This window comes from Eleutherodactylus coqui, chromosome 12, assembly GCF_035609145.1.
Source record: "Eleutherodactylus coqui strain aEleCoq1 chromosome 12, aEleCoq1.hap1, whole genome shotgun sequence".
In the NCBI taxonomy this organism is placed as follows: Eukaryota; Metazoa; Chordata; class Amphibia; order Anura; family Eleutherodactylidae; genus Eleutherodactylus; species Eleutherodactylus coqui.
Window position 1 is genome coordinate 57,907,874 of NC_089848.1, and position 18,285 is coordinate 57,926,158.

General features: G+C 44.0%; 1 protein-coding gene and 1 pseudogene across 3 annotated transcripts in view; both read left to right on the forward strand.

Annotated features, from left to right (window-relative positions):
• Nucleotides 1-483: 483 nt before the first annotated feature.
• Nucleotides 484-18,285, forward strand: part of GALNT15 (polypeptide N-acetylgalactosaminyltransferase 15) — a 34,446-nt gene continuing 16,644 nt past the window's right edge. For all 3 annotated transcript variants that reach the window (XM_066584540.1, XM_066584542.1, XM_066584541.1), the window contains exons 1-2: nt 484-1,402; nt 15,845-16,011. In XM_066584540.1, the coding sequence (XP_066440637.1) occupies nt 933-1,402; nt 15,845-16,011 (637 nt within the window). In that variant the 5' untranslated portion in view covers nt 484-932. The remainder of the gene's footprint in view (nt 1,403-15,844; nt 16,012-18,285) is intronic.
• Nucleotides 10,878-11,852, forward strand: LOC136587013 (rab-like protein 3; annotated as a pseudogene).

Here is an 18,285-nt window from a genome sequence, read left to right on the forward strand (position 1 = left end):
AAAATGAGTACCCAGCTTGCTGGGAGAGTAAAAGATGACTGGGGAAGGCAATGCAAACCACCCTGCAAAAACAGTCTGCCAAGAAAATATCACGATGTGACATCACCCTAGGAGTCGGTCACGACTGGATACTTGCACCAAGGGACTTCACCTTTATATATGCTCAGTTCAGCACTAAAAGACCACATATTTCAGGAGTTCTTCAACTACAAAAACTACATTTGCAGCTGGAACTATAATTTGTGCTAGCAGTTATATAGATATTAGTTTGTTATTACTTAAACCTCGTCCTTCAGGTTCATAGGGTTATATACTCTGCACTACATGTTCGAATTTAAAGTACATTGTTATTTCAGAAGGCAAGAACCCAGGAAACATAGTGGGCGTTAGGACCAGGATGCAGTGACTAGGAGTGTCTGGCAGTGGAGAAGTTCTGTGTGAAAGGAAGGCAGTGGCTGCCTATTTACATCTGTTCATCAGAGCTCGGTGCAGTATCACAGCAGGGCAAGGATCACACATCTGGGCTGCCGGACCGGCTGGAATACAACTCTAACAGTATTGGGGAATAGACTTGTGCACTCCTTATAAGAAGATATCTAGAGAATATGAAATATTTTTTTTTTTTTTACTAAAGTGGAATTCATTGAAGATGTACAATCCTTAAGAAATCCCTGGGATTGCTGTAACTGGTGTGTTGATTCTATACACTTTCTTACACTGAAGGAATGTATCTAAAGAGGAATTGGTTGGTTTAGAAGAGAAGAGAAAGAAAAGGAAATATACAAAGAAGGAAATACAAGTGGAATGTAAAGAGGAAAGAGACAAGACTTGTGTGTGTGGACAATCCACGTGAGTCGGTGAGGAACACAGATTTGGAATGAAGATCATTGCAAATACCATGACGGTGTGTGCCCTGCTATACGACAAGAAACATGTTGTTGAGGAAGAGGTGCAGATCACTGCTGTGCCAACTACAGATACTAGTTCTTATGTTGGCATTAGTTTTTCTGCTAGTCATGGTGGCTATGTTAGATCCAGAAGTCCAGAGTGAGGACAATGCCATTTATCTCAACCAGTATCGCTACGGTGGAGGACAAGGATGGGCAGGTGTCGGCTCATTGCTGGAGCCGGTTGAAGAAACTCATCTGGAAGTTTTGTCTCCACTTTCTTCTCTTCGGGATGAAGAGCTAATAGCTATTGGGATGCCTGGAAACCAAAGACGTCTTGACAAAGTTAGGAAGAGCATGTACAGGATAGTGAAGCAGCACAAGAGGAGGAATGAAAATGATGCCGTTACACACAATGAGCAAACTGAACCAGCTAAGAACATACATGGGTTGGATGAGGAGGGCAGTCAGAAAATTGCTTTACGCAGGGCAATACCTGAAGGTCGACATTCACTGTGAGTACTAACAAAATTGATATTACCCTGTTTCCCTGAAAATAAGACATACCCTGAAAATAAGACATAGCATGATTTTCCAGATTTTTTGAGGATGCAAAATGATTTTTCAGGCTTTTTGAGGATGCTTGAAATATAAGCCCTACTCCAAAATTAAGCAATGCTAACAGTTAATTTAAAAAGTCAGTTTAAATAGTGTCCAGGCAGCTATACATGTAAAAAAGTTAAACCTTTTTGAACTAAAATTAATATAAGACGCTGTCTTATTTTTGGGGAAACACGGTAGTAACCTTTACACACTGCATACCAGTCCTTTAAAGGATTATAGTACCATTTTTCTGGTGACAGGTTGACTTAGATTGATATAAAGTACTGTGCAAAAGTTTTAGTCAGATGTGGAAAAATGTTGCAAAGTCAGAATGCTTTCAAAAATAGGAGTCTGGTCTAAATTTTATTCTGCAGCAGGACAACAAACCCAAATATAAAGCCAATGTCATTGACAGCTTTCCTCAGCATAAATAAGAACAGGGGGTCCTGGAAGTGATATGACTCTCACAGAGCCCTGATCTCAACATCATAGAGTCAGTCTGGGATTAATTGAAAAGACAGAAGGATTTGAGCAAGCTGCATCCACAGAAGATCTGTGGTTAGTTCTCTAAAATCTTTGGAACAACCTCCCTGCCGAGTTCCTTCAAAACCTGTGTGCAAGTGCATCTAGAACAATTGATGTGGTTCTGAAAGCAAAGGGAAGGGGGGGTTGCACCAAATGTGGATTCTATTTACATTCATTCAGTTTGCATTTTACTTGACAAACTATTAACCCTTCTATTTTCCGTTTTTCTTGCACGTTTTTTTCACGCAAATGTCAATTGGACTTTCTAATTGTTAAGAACGCAGCGATATTGCAGCGTTAAAAAAACGCTAGTGGGTAGAAGCCCTCTTTGCAGCAATTTTTCCATACCTGACAAAAACGTTTGCACAGTACTGTATGTACCCAGCAATAGGTTTTATTTTAATGCTCAATGAGATCTAGAAATATAAATAAAGTTCCAAATCTTTTAATAAATACATGTGTTTATGTAGACTTAGGCTGCTCTCACACATACGTTCAGAAAATGCAGCACGAAATCGCATCATTTTACCGTGATTTTGCGCAGCTTTTTAAAAATGCATTTTATAGCGTTTTTTTAACGCACCACATCACTGTTATGGGTGATGGGGTGCGTTAAAAAGCACTAAAACGCGAGCAAACAGTGCTAAAAAATCACAGCGTTAGGAACACCACGTTCGAGTGCTGATCTGCAAGACCCTATTGAAATCAATGGCGGCGTTGTACCACGGCGTTTGGGACACAGAGCTAATCGTGATAAAAAGCATCCTGCGTGAGAGCGGCCGAATACTGTATGTATACTACCCATCCAAACACATTTATAACAAAAAAAACCTTTCTCCAGCAGCCACAAATAGGTCATACTATGACAGCGATGGCGAACCTTTTAGAGACCGAGTGCCCAAACTGCAACCCAAGACCCACTTATTTATCGCAAAGTGACAACAGGTCAGGGGGCGGGGCTTATCACCACATATGATTTTTACCTCTGTTGTTATAAAAAGGACAGGGCTTCAAAATAGATAGCGTGCAGATTTTGACTGCTTTTTGGATGCAGAACTGCTGCAGAATTTGCCATGGTAATTTCCACCACATGCAAACATACCCCAGCAGTAATGATGACCCCCATGGCGTCCCCAGTGGTAATAGTGACATCCCACAGTGGCCCCAGTGGTAATAGTGACATCCCACACCGGCCCTGGTGGTAACAGTGACATCCCACAGTGGCCCCAGTGGTAATAGTGACATCCCACAGCGGCCCCAGTAGTAATAATGACATCCCACAGTAACCCCCAGTAGTAATAGTGACATCCCACAGTGGCCCCAGCAGTAATAGTGACATCCCACAGCGGCCCCAGCGGTAATAGTGACATCCTATAGCGGCCCCAGTAATAATAGTGACATTCCACAGTGGCCCTAGCAGTAATAGTGCATTCCCACAGTGGCCCAGTGGTAATAGTGACATCCCACAGTGGCCCAGTGGTAATAGTGACATTCCACAGTGGCCTTAGCGGTAATAGTGACATTCCAACAGTGGCCCCAGTAGTAATAATGACATCCCACAGCGGCCCCCAGTAGTAATAGTTATATCCCACAGCGGCCCCCAGTAATAATAGTGACATCCCACAGCGGCCCCAGTAGTAACAGTGACATCCCACAGCAGCCCACTCATGGAAGTGCCGCTGCTCCTCTGCTCAGTGCTGCTGGCAGCGCTGATCCTAGGTGCACACTGTGACGTCAGTGTGCTGCTGGATGCCTCCTCCCCCTGCTCTCACGGAACCTAAAAGGAGACGTCAGGGGAGGGGGGACTGAAGTCACAGTGTGCGCCAGGATCAGCGCAGCTGAGTGAATACTGGCAGGGAGCCGCGCCCCCTGCCGGTATTCACTGCCGTAGTGAGCGTCTGATGGCGGCGTGAGCTAGCAGGGAGGGCTCTACACGCCGTCTCTGGCACGCGTGTAATAGGTTCGCAACCACGCCACAAAGATGACTAATAAAGTGTACACGTGAATGTACTTTTATCTGCACAATAAGGCCTCATGTCCACGGGATAATTTTTATTTTAAATCCGCAGCGTTTCTCCCGCATGCGGATCCGCACCCCATAGGGATGCATTGGACACTTGCAGGTAGTTAAATACCTGCGGATGTCATTTTTCCCGTCAGGCACGGATCCACGTGTGGGAAAAAAATGGACATGCTCGATTTTCGTGCGGGTCTCCCGCAGGGACGGCTCCCGCAGGCTTCTATTGAAACCTATGGAAGCCGTCCGGATCCGCGGGAGACCCGCACCTGAATTAAACTCATCTGCTCCGGACGATGCAGATCTTCCTTCCTTTGCGGCCGGATCTTCTTTCTTCGGCCCAGCGGATGTGTCCCGCACATGCGCGTGGCACGCTGCCGGCGTGCCAAGCACATCCGCCGGGCCGAAGAAAGAAGATCCAGCTGCAAAGGAAGGAAGATCCGCATCAACCGGAGCAGGTGAGTTTATTCTGATTTTTAGGCCTCATGTCTGCGGGGCAGGAGGGACCCGCTGTGGATTCTACATGAAAAATCCGCGGCGGGCCTGATTTTCCCCGTGGACATGAGGCCTAAGCCGTTTTATTACACACATTGTAACAGTATACAACTTTCTACTTCTCTCTCCCTTACAAGTTTATAATCTATTTTCCAATCTCTGCTGATTGGAAACTACATGCTATCAGCCAATGAAAAGCTGATTGTATGTTGCTTACAGCTTCTCCACTGTGCCCAATCACTTCATTGTTTGTTGATAAAGGGTTTTTCCGGGCCATAACTATTGATAACATCCTCAGGATCGGCCATCAATAGTTGATCAGAGAGAATCCGCCACTCAGAATCCCCACAGATCAGCTGATTGAAGTGACAGCAGTGCTCGGCGTGAGAACCATGTCACTTCAGTCCCTACAAGGCACAGTACTGTACATTGCATAGTGGCTGTGCTTGGTATTGCAGCTCAGTCCCATTCACCTGATTGGGACTGAGCTGCTCTCGGGCGGATTGAAGTGATATCATAGGCCCGAAAAGAGACCACAGGACTCACCCAAGTTTCGCAACCTCTTCAATCAACTGATCGATAGGAATCCTGAGCAGATGACCCCAGTCGATCAATTATCGATGTCCTATCCTGAGGATAGGTCATCAATAGTGTAGTCCCAGAAAACCCCTTTAATTTCTCAATGACACAGGACACAAGTTTTGTCATGGGGGCATGGTACTTATTACAACAGGGTGTACATTTACGTCTTGTGCTCAAAGTATCGCCACGGTGGCAAACATAGTGAAACTGCAGAGATGGCTGCTAACTGGAAGTGGCTTACACAATTATTGCATCTTAGTCAGACTCAGCTATGGTAAAGAGGATGACCCCATTTTTCTGGTATTATCCTCTTCATCAAGTGAGTCTGAACCGGTACCCCCGAGGTGTCCAATGCCACTTCAGAGGACCCGATTCATCTGATGCTTCGTGGATTACCACAGATCCCTGACTCTACTGGAAACTTAAGGGTACAATTTAATACAGCAGGGTGCAGAGGGAGTGGACTTTTTAAGTTTTCTTTTTTTTGGATGATTTTATTTCTGACATTGTTACCCATGCCCAGAATTTCATCCAAGAAAAACCCAACTCCAGTTTTGCAAAACCCTACAAGTTGACCCCTGTGGATATATCAGAAATCACACAATTTGGGGGCATTGCATTATTTATGGGGCTATTAAAGAAGCCGAACATTAGGGCCTATTGGAGCAGGGATACTTTATACTGCACCCCAATAAAGGAATAAAGGGAAGAGCACCAAAAATGCCCCCCACTCCCACCTCCTGAGAACTGCAGGAAAAATCATATGGGAATTGGTGCCCCCACTGCTGGACCAGAGTTATCGCCTGTACCTGGATAATTTTTACACCAGTGTTCACCTAATCCAGATCTTTGCTTCCAGAAAAACTGTGACATGTGGAACTAATAGGAATAAACAGAGAAGCCCCAGTAAGTCACTGCTTGGGCAAATTCTAAGGAAGTGTGAGAACAGGGTAGTATGTAGCAACAACGTATTATGTGCCAAGTATAAGGACAAGAGGGATGTCCTGATATTGAGCACAATGCACACCCATGGCAATACCCCTTGTCCAGTACCAGTGACCCCAGACTGAGTCCTTGACTACAATAGTTACATGGGAGGAGTTGACCTGTCTGATCAACTACTAATTCCTGTGGAACATCTAAAGGGCTAATAAACTTTCTATAAACTGTTTTGAATACTTTGAGGGCTGCAGTTTTTAAAATTGGGTGATTCATGGGGTTTTTTCATATATAGATCCTTAAAATCCGAATTGAAAGAGTCCTTTAAAAAATCAGCTTTTGAAATTTACTAGTAAGGGCTCCTTCAGATGTTTGCTCAGATTCGCTTGCCGCAGCACGGCATTTTTGTGCAAGAACAAAGTTTAAAGAGCCGGGTAATCAGACTGTTGCGCACATCTCAGCACGTATTACTGTAATATTTGCACATGCAGGGCCAGTTCACACACCATTTCCGTGGAATTGGTTGGCTATTAAAGCCTAATAAGGTCCAGCTGTCTCCCTTTTGTGCATTTTGCGCAGTGTTTCACCCTTCCCCTTGCGTATTTGTGCATTTCTCATAGGCTTCTATGGGGCTATAGCTGTGCAAAACGCAGGAAGATAGAGAAAGTCCTATTTTTTTGTGCACAGAGGAAATTCGCGCAAAACACGCTGATGAGAACGAATCCATAAAAATCACTGGGTTTTATTCTCTGTGTTTAGTGTGCACAGATTTTTCTTCTGCAAACACAGCCGTGTGAAGGGGCCCTAAGGGCTTCTTCTTGCTGCATATGCGCAACTACGCTCGCCGCTACAGAGCGCAGCGGTGCAGGAACGAGGTAAAAATCTATTTTTTTTTTAACTTTCAAACTCAGCGCTATTCCGTTTGAGTTTGAACAAAAAAGTGGGAAGGTGGGTCCTGCGCTATCTTCCTTGCACGTAGTATCTTTACTCGGGTGTAGCATTAACGCCCGGGAATACCGCTAGTGGAAAGGAATCCATTGAAATAAATGGTTTTGTTTCATCCTGATATGCAGACACATAACGGGACTAAATCACGCCCATCTGTCTAAGCCCTAAATGTGAAAGTACTGCTAAACTTCTATACTTTGTGGAGTCATAAAAGAATAAAATAACACTTAAGCCTTTAGGACTCGGTCACACGAAAATCCACACCTGCCAAAGAAAGAACATATGGGTGGCAATGGACCTGGTCATGCGGATTTTCGTCCGCAAGCAGTGCAGACGTTTTTCCACGTGGAAATAAGCGCGGATCGCCGCTCGTCTGACTGAGCCCTTAGTGACCAAGACTGTTTACACATTAGTGACCAGGCCAAATTTTGGAAATCTGACAAGTGTCACTTTAACATAGAATAACTCCGTAACGGTTTTGCATATCCAAGTGATTCTGACATTGTTTTTTCACCACATGTTGTACGTCATTTAGGTGGTAAAACTAGTCAGATAGAATTTGTGTACATTTATTAAAAGTGCCAAAATTAGAAAAAGTTTTTTAAAAATTGTCATTTTTTCACATTTTCAATTGTAATATATCAAATATGTGCAAACATACTTTCCAATTTTTTGATAAAATATATATTTACATCTGTTTACTTTATTCTGGATGCACATTTGAAAAGTTTTCATTTTTTTTAACCATTGAGGAGAAATACGAATTTAACATTGATTATCAACATTTTGAGGAACACTTTGTTTTCCTGCACCAAGCCAAGATTGCAAAGGCTCATAGGTGTCAGAATAATAGATACCCCCACAAATGCCCCCATTTTAAAAACTAAACCCCTTAATGTATTCACTGAGGGGTGTCATGAGTATTCTCACCCCACAGTTTTTTTTCTGGAGCTAATGCAATTTGGAGGAGGAAAAATAAAATGTCATATTTTTGCAAATATGTCATTTTAAAGGCAGGTTTTCTTTTTAGTGTGCACATGAAAATGAGAATTTACACCCCAAAATGGATACCCCAAACCGAAATGGGGCCCAAACCGAAAGGAGCAGCTGGGGGCTTTCAGAACAGAGATTTTGCTTGAAGGTGTTTCATGCCGCATAGCACACTTGTAGAGCACTTGAGCCACCAAAACAATATAGAACCCCCACAAATGACCCCTATTTGGAAACTAAACCCCTTAAAAAATTTTTCTATGGGTGTACTGCGTATTTTGACCCTACAGTTTCTGAATGAATCTAAGCAAAGCAGAAAGAAAAAATTACGATTTCCATTTTTATGGGAATTGTGTCATTTAAAAAAATTTTTTTGTACAGCACGCATATGAATGAAGACTTACACCCCAAAATTGATACCCCTGTTTGTCTTGTGTTCAGAGACATACCCATTGTGGTCCTAATATTATGTTCGTATGCACAACAGAGCCCAAAATGAAAGGAGCAGCCGTTGGCCTTAAAGGGGTTGTCCCGCGCCGAAATCGAAATTTTTTTTTTTCAATAGACCCCTGCATTATGCCCTGTTAAAAAGAATGCATTTGTTAGTTTTTAAAAAAAAACATTTCGCTTACCTGCATCCCCGTTCTGCAGCTTTGAAGATTTCTTCTTTTCTTCTTTTAAAGATGGCGCCGCTGGTCTTCTCCCACGGTGCACTGCGGGTCTTCTCCCATGGTGCACCGTGGATTTTCTTCTCCTTTCTTGTGTTCCACTGCCGATACAGCCACCTCATTGGCTGATCGGCACCACGTGACGGAGGCGGAGCTACGATGACGCGCAGACCAGCTCTCCGACGCGAGCGCGCCGGAGCGGCCCCATTCACCAGGCAGAAGACCGGACAGCACAAGCGCGTCTAAAAAAGCCAGAAGACACAGAAATTAGTCGGCGCCATGGAGACCGGGACGCCAGCAACGGAGTGGGTAAGTGAATAACTTCTGTATGGCTCATATTTAATGCACGATGTACATTACAAAGTGCATTAATATGGCCATACGGAAGTGTATAACCCCACTTGCTGCTGTGGGACAACCCCTTTAAGAACAGAAATTTTGCTTGAAGGTGATTTAGGCCCCATTGCACACTTGTAGAGCCCTTGGGCTGCCAAAATGATGGATAACCCCCACAAATAACCCGATTTTGAAACTAGACCCCTTAACGAATTCATCAAGGGGTGTACTGCTTATTTTGATCCCACAGTATTTGAATAAATTTAAGCAAAGCAGAAGGGAAAAATTACGATTTTAATTTTTTTGGCAATTGTGTCAATTTAAAAACAGGTTTTTTTGTACAGCACACACATGACTGAAGACTTGCACCCCATAATGGATACCCCTGTTTGTACCGTGTTCAGAAACATACCCATTGTGGCCCTAATCTACTTACAGGACACATTGCTTGCCCTATAATGGATGGAACACCCTTTGTATTTCAGGGCACAACTGAATAAATTCCAGGCCCCATTGCTCATTTGTGCAGAAAAAAAAAATGACTCCCTAAAAATAATCCCCCATCCCCATTTTTTGCCATTCCCTACATCTTAGATAGAAGTAATAATGTGAACTGTGTGGTATGTCCAAAGACAGGGGTAATTACGGAGGCTGGTTGGGATGGGCACATAGGGCAATAAAACCGGGTATCCCTCCTGTTCCCATGCTTTTTTGGGGGGTATTTCTTGACCCCAGCAGCAGGGATGGGGTATAAAAAGTGGTGCTCTGTGAGTCTTTGTAATCTTACTGAGGCGTGGTGGTCTCACACAGAAGGTGCTCAGCAAGCTGCTCCTGGAACTGCAGGAAGGCGAGCGTTCCTGGAGTAAATTACGTATTACAGGTAGCAGTCTGAATAACGCCGGGCTCACACGGTTGTATGTGGAATCTGCTTGCGGAGGCCCGCAGCGGTTCCCAGCTGTGAGCCCGGCTGTGACCCTGGGTATGGCCGCGTAATGTACTGCACATAACTGCATACTCACACAGGCGGTCATGCGCAGTACACCTTTATTTGTTTGTATTTCCCGCGCCGTCGCTTAGCGATGATGCAGGTACCCGCAGCCCGTATACAATGTAGTTGCGTATGGGCTGCGGGTATATGCGTGACCATGGAGCACAATAGTCTCTATGTCGCAGATATCCATGGTAAAACAGAACATACTGCGTTCTGTTTTCTGCAAGTGATTAAGTAATTCCGACCCGCTAAGTTGAGCGGAATTGTGCAATCCAATGCGATTGATCTGCATATTACCGCTGATGAAACGCATCCAGAATCTGCAATTTCTATCCAGTTATGTGAGACCTGCCTAATGGTAGATCGCTACTTTTTTATCCCGTGACCGGGGACCGCTCAACGAGGCCACCGGTCACTGCTCCAGGCACTCGGCGACCGCTGGTTGCCGTGAGCAAGGAGATTCAAAATCTCCCGGGCTCCCTAGCTCCCGCGAATGTGTCCAGCATTTTTCCGGCAGGCACATGTGCAGAAACAGGAAAGGTCCATGGAGGATGATCGCATCCGGATTCAAATGCGGAGGCCTCTGGGAAGATGTTTCATCTCCTTTCACCGATCGCATCGGTGAGGGGAGATGAAACTTCAACTTTTAAAAAAAACTTTTACGTGATCGCCATTATCCATTGGATGTGGTCCCCGGTGACTTCTCCTGCCTCTCGACTACCGGTAAAATCTCCTGCCTCCCGGCTACCTTCCAGAGCTGGGAGCCAGGAGATTTCAAATTTGCCGGAGCTCCCGGCCTTCTGTACATGCGGCTGACGTAATGGCGCCTAGCGCGCATGCGTAGAAGGCAGGCGTCAGGTCATAGAGGACCAGATCAGCGGGGGACAGCACGGAGAATGGGGGTGAGTAATCTCAGCTGCCTCCATGGATCCAATCCATGAGGGCAGCAGAATCTTTAGCTTTTTTAAAAGTTTTTTTTCACTTTAATGTGATCCCATTGCCGGGAGGCTCCCCACAGCCAAGGATGACAGCTTCATGTTGTTGGCTACCTCAGGGCACCGACAGCATGGAGCTGTCACGTCCATAGCCCATGGGGCTTTAATCCCTGCAGGATGCATGCTTTTACGTCCTCAGGGATTAAAGCCCACTTAAGCAGGACATAAAAACACTATGGGCTGGTCCCTAACAGGTTAAAAATGATTGCAGTAGCTGGTGCTAGGTAACTCAGGTGTTGAAAAAAATCGTCATTGGTCCATTTGTTGTGTCATAACCAAGTCCTGGGAAACCCATCATGGACTGTTGGCTGCTCGGTGGATGTCCAGCTTCATGAGTATCGGGAGGGGACCACGGAGGGGAAGACATTTTATATTGAGTTGTGGCACGTTGTAGGGTCGGTGGGCAGCACAAGCAGCATGAAAAGCAGCAGAGACGTATTCTACAATGGTGCAAACAGTATTGTCCTCGTTCATGATCTCACAAACAAGAAGACATCTCAGAATCTGAACCGCTGGTCCTTAGAAGCCCTGAATCGACATCTACTGCCAACAAGGGTGCTGGTGACCAACGGGGACTATGACCGGGAGCAGTTTGCAAGCAACCAGATCCCTCTGGTGATCGGCACCAAACTAGATCAGATCCCAGAGGCAAAATGGACCAAGGTTCTGACCCGCACTGTGTTTATGTCTGAGGACTTCAACGCAGAGGAAATAAATCTGGATTACAAATGCCCCCACTGGATGTCCGGCTTCATCATTGTGACATTTGTGATGGATCTTGAGTCCCAAACAACCTCCCCCGAACCAAAGATTGTGAAACAAATACACAAGACACTTTCATGTGGTGGTAAATTGACAACATTTTATTTGAGATAACATTATATTTTTATTCAGAGTCTCAAATATAAGATCAGACCAATTGCTATAAGAAGACACTGAAAATGGCGCACCTCCGACTCACGAAGAGTCATCGTCCAGCACTCAGGAGAGGAAAAACCCCCTGTGGAGGAAACCTCTGGGGAGCCATGGCTGGAGGACGGCCCTCCCTCCGGGCTTAGGGGGTTAATGCCAATATGTAACAGCATATTTATCAGAATTGATACATTTCATCATACTTACAGTAATACATCCTATAACAGAACATATGATAGTTATTAGTAAACAAGGCGAGGGCAAAGCAGAGGCCCGTGTGATGCCTAATGGAGATATCCAAATGTGACCTCTCCGGGCAGCGGATACTGGATATGACGGAGATCTGGCTGCAGCATCTGTCACCCCATGGATCTCTAGGGATAATAGACATGATCTGGCTGGCTGCGCAGTTATGGCTGATCGGGCTGGCTAGGTAAATATGGCTGATCTGGCTGGCTAGGCGGGCGTCCCCTCCTCCCTCACAGATGGTGAAGCTCCAGGTCTCCAGACACACCAAGCACCACGCTGCATCTGGCCGTATCCCCTTCCGTCATGGAGTTTTCTTGTGTAGGCCCTTTATGACGTAGGCCTAGCTGTGGATGACATCAGCACAGTTGCCATGGTGACTGCAGGTGTTTATCACCAAGGCCTCATCCACTTGTAGTCATCTATAATTAACTGTTTAATGACTGGTACTGTGCTTTCTACAGAAGCCTGTCAACTGTGCTGGTCACTAAGCCGGCCCCTTATTATTATGGCATTTAAAAAAAATGTCTGGATGTAAGATAATGAGGGGATCTGCAGGTCTCAGGTGTAATATTCACATTAACACCCTCACATACCAGATACTCATTTTTTTTCAGAGTGTGTCTAACATAGAGGGTGATTATATTATTATTTTTCTTCATGCCATCTACAATGTCCTACATACAATGACACGCATTGTCTTCTACTGTAATTACTTACGTTTTCTGTAATCCATATGCTTTCTTCACTCATCTGATACAATGTAAATGTAGTATACTTTCTTGAGGATTATCAAAATGGGGTAATTAAACTGATGTGGTGTAAAAAAAAATGATTGCAATGTAAAGTAGGTACGGTAAATGTTAACCCCTTACTGACAGCTTTTTAGTTTTTTCCTATTTTCATTTTTTCCTCCCCCCCTTTTAATAAAATCATAACTCCTTTATTTATCCATCGCCGTCGCTGCATGAGGGCTTGGTTTTTGCAGGCCGAGTTGTATTTTTCAATGGTACTATTGAATGTACCATATAATGTACTGGAAAAACTTTTTAAAAATTCCAAGTGCAGAGAAATGGGAAAAAAATTAATTTCTGCCATATTTCGTTGCGTCTTATTTCTACGGCGCACAAACTGCAACAAAAATGACCTGATAACTTTATTCTATGGGTCAGTGCGATTACTGCGATACAAAACTTATATAGTTGTTGTTTTCGCTGTACTACTTGTATTTTTTTTTTTTTGAAGATATCTAATCTTTTAAAATTATTTTCTGCCGCCATCTTCTGCACACAATAGTTTTTTTGTTTTCCATTGACATAGTTGTGCGAGGGCTCGTTTTTTGCGGGACGTCCTGTAGTTTGTGTTGGTACCATTTCAGAATAGATACGACTTTTTGATCGCTTTTCATTGCATTTATTTTTTGAGACAGGGTAACCAAAAAAGCGCATTTCTGGCGTTCTTTATTTTTTTTCTGACGACGTTCATCGTGCGGGGTAAATAATGCTTTACTTTGATAGTTGGACTTTTATGGATCACAGCAAATCCTACAATGATACCAAATATGTATTTTTGTTTTATTACTTAGATTCCTTTATTATAGATACAGTCATATCTCTACTTTTGTCGCCTTCGTCTTTCATCGATTTCCAGTTTCGCCAATTCTTCATTGCGGAATCTTGCCTCTTCTTTCATCGCTTGCTTCTAGGTTCGCCCACGTGACCTCGCTGCGTCACAGCCTCGCCCCCTGCTGGTATTCACTGCCGTGGTGAGCGTCTGACGGCGGCGTGTGCCAGCAGGGAGGGCTGTGCGCGCCGCCTCTGGCACGCGTGTTATAGGTTCGCCACCACTGCACTATGATATATACACCCCATGTCATACTTCTGTGTATTAAATAGTATATGGCTGCACTACAGTTCCATAATAGTTCCACGTCGGCCATACTATCCCCCTATAGCCCTCCAGAGGCATGCAGAGGTTTTAGATTCATGCAAAATCTGACAAACTTTTATCTTCACCTGGATGTGGATATATTGTCCTGTATGAACATTGCTCTGTACGGAGGCACTAAATGAATGCACATGTCGTACCTACAGCTGTGTGCTAAGCACTGCTGCAGGCATGATTCCTTATTCTGCTCGTCAGACTGAAGATTATGTTTTCAGTTCTAGCAGGACGTTCAGCGACTGCAGTTGGAGCAAACCCAACCTACTGACCCAACTTACTAGACCTCCTATGGAGATGCCTCTTCAAGCTTTTCTACAGTTAGGGCTCCTGCCCACGGGCGCATGTGTAGAACGCTGCGGGTCTCCCATGGGATTTTACACATTACAGCCCATACGCTCTGCTGGCAGAGACAGCATATTTGCTGCGTATGGCACTGCGCATGTCCACGAATGATGTATTCACAGACGTGCGCAGTGTGTTTTGTCTTTTTAAAAAAATTTATTCCCTGTTCTGTTTACAGCAGGGATGCGTATGGAAACGCCGCCCATACGCAATGTATTGCATACGGACAGCGTATCATGCGCAACCCATACATTTAGCTTATAATGATCCTCAGTTACAACCTGTGTGGAGCTGAATTCACTATTTAGCTTGCTTCAGAGGATAAATCTCTATTATTCCTAACTTGATTTGGTGATTTACATGATGAGAAGTGTATCCTTTATACCAGGTACCACACAGTAATCTGATGTAGGACAAAACTGATCGTCCCAGTGCATGTGCAAGCTTGCTGACTGCCGGCAGAACTGTGAATGCAGCTCTGGGCTATAATTCAGGATAAGTAATGTAGTATATTTTTATACTGTATTTACAATATTATGTTATATGTAGATTATATAAACTGTAATATGGTGTTCAATGGAGGCCATACCCTTTAAATTAAAGCATGCTTATTTTGATACTAGATTAGATGGTTCAATAAAGTTACCTGGCTGGCTACTGCATGTATATATGGCTGTGAACCTATAAGACATGCTGTCATTTAACAACTGTTGACGTAGGGATGAATTACAGGCTTTTCTAAAATGGTTTGATGCAGGTAATTCCTGATTTTAAGTAGTTTTCCAGCAGTAATAACAGCAGGCATGTTGTAGTGAGGATGGCTCTTATCAGTTTCATCATACAGAGGGTTATTGTAATTCTACTGTATATAGATGCCTTTTTTTTTGGGGGGGGGGGGATTTATTTTAATGAAAGTGATTATATGTATAACTTGGGGGGGGGAGTTAAATATATACTTATACTATAACAGTGTTTTCTAGCATTAGTGGCAATAGGGAGACTAGGTGTGTGTAAAATAAAACATACATATACTCACATCCCGCTGCGCACTGCTTCCCCACCGCTGCTCCAGTCTCTGATTGCATCATCTGCAGCGGTGAGGTGGGTTGTTAACCCACATGACCGCTGCAGCCAATGGGAGGCTGGCAGGGACATTCCATCAACCAGCATCCGGGCTTCTACACTAGAAGCCCATGTGACAAGATTACGGGATGTCACCAGGCCTGCTGGCCCTGTGACATCACCTGTTATATGCCGCAACGCCGGACCGCAGTTTTGGTGAGTATATTTTTTTAATTTAGTTTTGGACATGGGGAGCCCAAAACTAGGTAATAGAAAACAACTTTGATCAAGGTAATTATTGTATATATGTTAAGAAAGAAATGAATTCTTTATTTTACACATAATGTCTTGGTTTTCAACAGATGTCTTAAGGAACTTTACAGCGAGAATCTTCCTACTGCTAGCGTTATCATTGCCTTCCATAATGAAGCTTGGTCTACACTACTAAGAACCGTTCACAGCGTGCTAGACAACTCTCCGAAAAGGATCCTGAAAGAAATAATCCTTGTAGATGACCTCAGTCACCAAGGTAACTCTTGAGTATCAGTCAGTCGTAAATAAGAACTCTTACCTTGTAATCATGTCTTAAATACTAAAGCGATGGCGCTTAGAAGGCAGTGATTAAGAACCTTCCCATTTACAAAGAGCTTCTGTGAAGTCTTATCATCAGTGCTATTACTAGATTTTAACTACAGACATGTCTGCACTGACTTGCTGATTTCCTAGCAACACATCCTTGGAACCAGAGGCGTAACTTGAATCTTCTGGGCCCCAATGCAAAATCTGTAACAGGGCCCCCAACTATAATGCTTTAGTCATAGTACTGGGCTCCGTATATGGAGAAGGGAGGCCTTATGGGCCCCCTAAGGCTCCTGGGCCCGGATGCAACCGCATCCCCTGCACCCTCTATAGTCATGCCCCTGCTTGGAACCCAAAATGATGTCTACACCAAAGAGAGTCTGAGAAATGTACATTGCTTACTAATCTGTGTAAGGTGCAATTTTTGAAGTGGGGCTAGAATGAAGTATGACACATCTGATATGGAGTAAATCAGGTCGCTTACCTCTCCTAAGTCATCCAATTGAGTGATACTAGATTTCTTTATATGGATGTTGATACAGAGATTTATTCTGATTGCCATACAGTATTTGGAGTCAGGAAATAATATGTTCCCCGATTATGGGTCAATTTGCATTCGCGTCATAGGATTTTTTTGCCTTCCTGTGGATCAACAATGTATGATTACAAGCTGGACTTGATTGTCTTTTTTCAACCTTATCAACTAGGTATGTGACTTGCTATAGTATTCACTAGAAGCAGTACATTTCTGTTGAGTGGAAAAGCATGCTTATTATATAAGCATCAGAGAGAAATAACGATACATATCCTGATCATCATATGTAACACACATATATTTACTCCAACCGTCATTGGGCTGTTATGCTGGTGCAATTGTGTTCACTAGTTTAGTATCGCATGGCATTTTCTGGTTTCAGCTTCCCAGTTCCTTTTGAAATGCTTTTAGATACCTCACAAGCATTGCGACTAGAGATGAGCGAGCGTACTCGGAAAAGCACTACTCGCTCGAGTAATTTGCTTTATCCGAGTATCGCTGTGCTCGTCCCTGAAGATTCGGGTGCCGCTGCGGCTGACAGGTGAGTCGCAGCGGGGAGCAGGGGAGAGCGGGCGGGAGAGAGGGAGAGAAAGATCTCCCCTCCGTTCCTCCCCGCTCTCCCCTGCAGCTCCCCGCTCCGTGCCGGCACCCGAATCTTCAGGGACGAGCACAGCGATACTCGGATAAAGCAAATTACTCGAGCGAATAGTGCTTTTCCGAGTACGCTCGCTCATCTCTAATTGCGACACATCATTAAAGGTAATGTGTCAGCAGAAAAACACTATTATTTAAATCAAGTTTTTATATCAATTTTTCTTTTAATTTTTTTTTTTTTTCAATTTTCCAGTCACTGTGTACATATAGAATCCTAATATAAGTCTAATAATAGACAAAGGAAGTGCATGCTGAGTATTTCACAAGCGTTCATGCTTTATAATCCCATATGAAAAGCCCTTTACCATAGCCTTACACTGTCTAAGACTAGGATATCAATATAGCCATATTACTAATAAGAAAAAATTATCTTGTGTGTGTCACATCACATCTCTGTTGCCGGTTTCAGGCACTCTTCAGTCCCTACCTGCCCCCAGATCCCTACCCGTAGGGCTCACATGCATTCCCATCCCCTCTCTTAAAGGGCCAGCACACACTCCTTAATCTTGTACCCCACTAATTGCCATCTGTCATCTGTTATATTAGGCATATTTTACCCATAGAGGAAGCTTAAGCAATTGTGACAAAGTCCCAGTTACTGTGTATTTCTGGTTCTGACCTTTGTCTGTTTTCTGACCACCCTGTCTTCTATGCTTCCTGACCTCTGCTTTGTATTTTGAACTCTTCTATTGTCTGCTGTTTGCCCTGACTTTCAGCTTGGACTTCATTTATGCACATGTGCTGCCAGCCCTGACTTCAACTTGTTTGCTCATTATGCCCCTGTTCAGACCTAGAGGATCTGCAGCGTCAGCAGCCAAATAACTAGGACTATTTGTCTAATGGTTGGGGACCCCACAGTAAAGCCGGTATCCCATTTGGAGGGGGTTAAGAATTAAAAACTGCAGTTCCCCTGCTGCTGTCACCTTAGACAGCCCAAAGTCAAACCGGTATGTGACAAGGTGAATCCACATCTATCTGCCTGACAGTGTGAAACACTAGCTGAATACAGACAATTATACCACATGTAGTAAACAC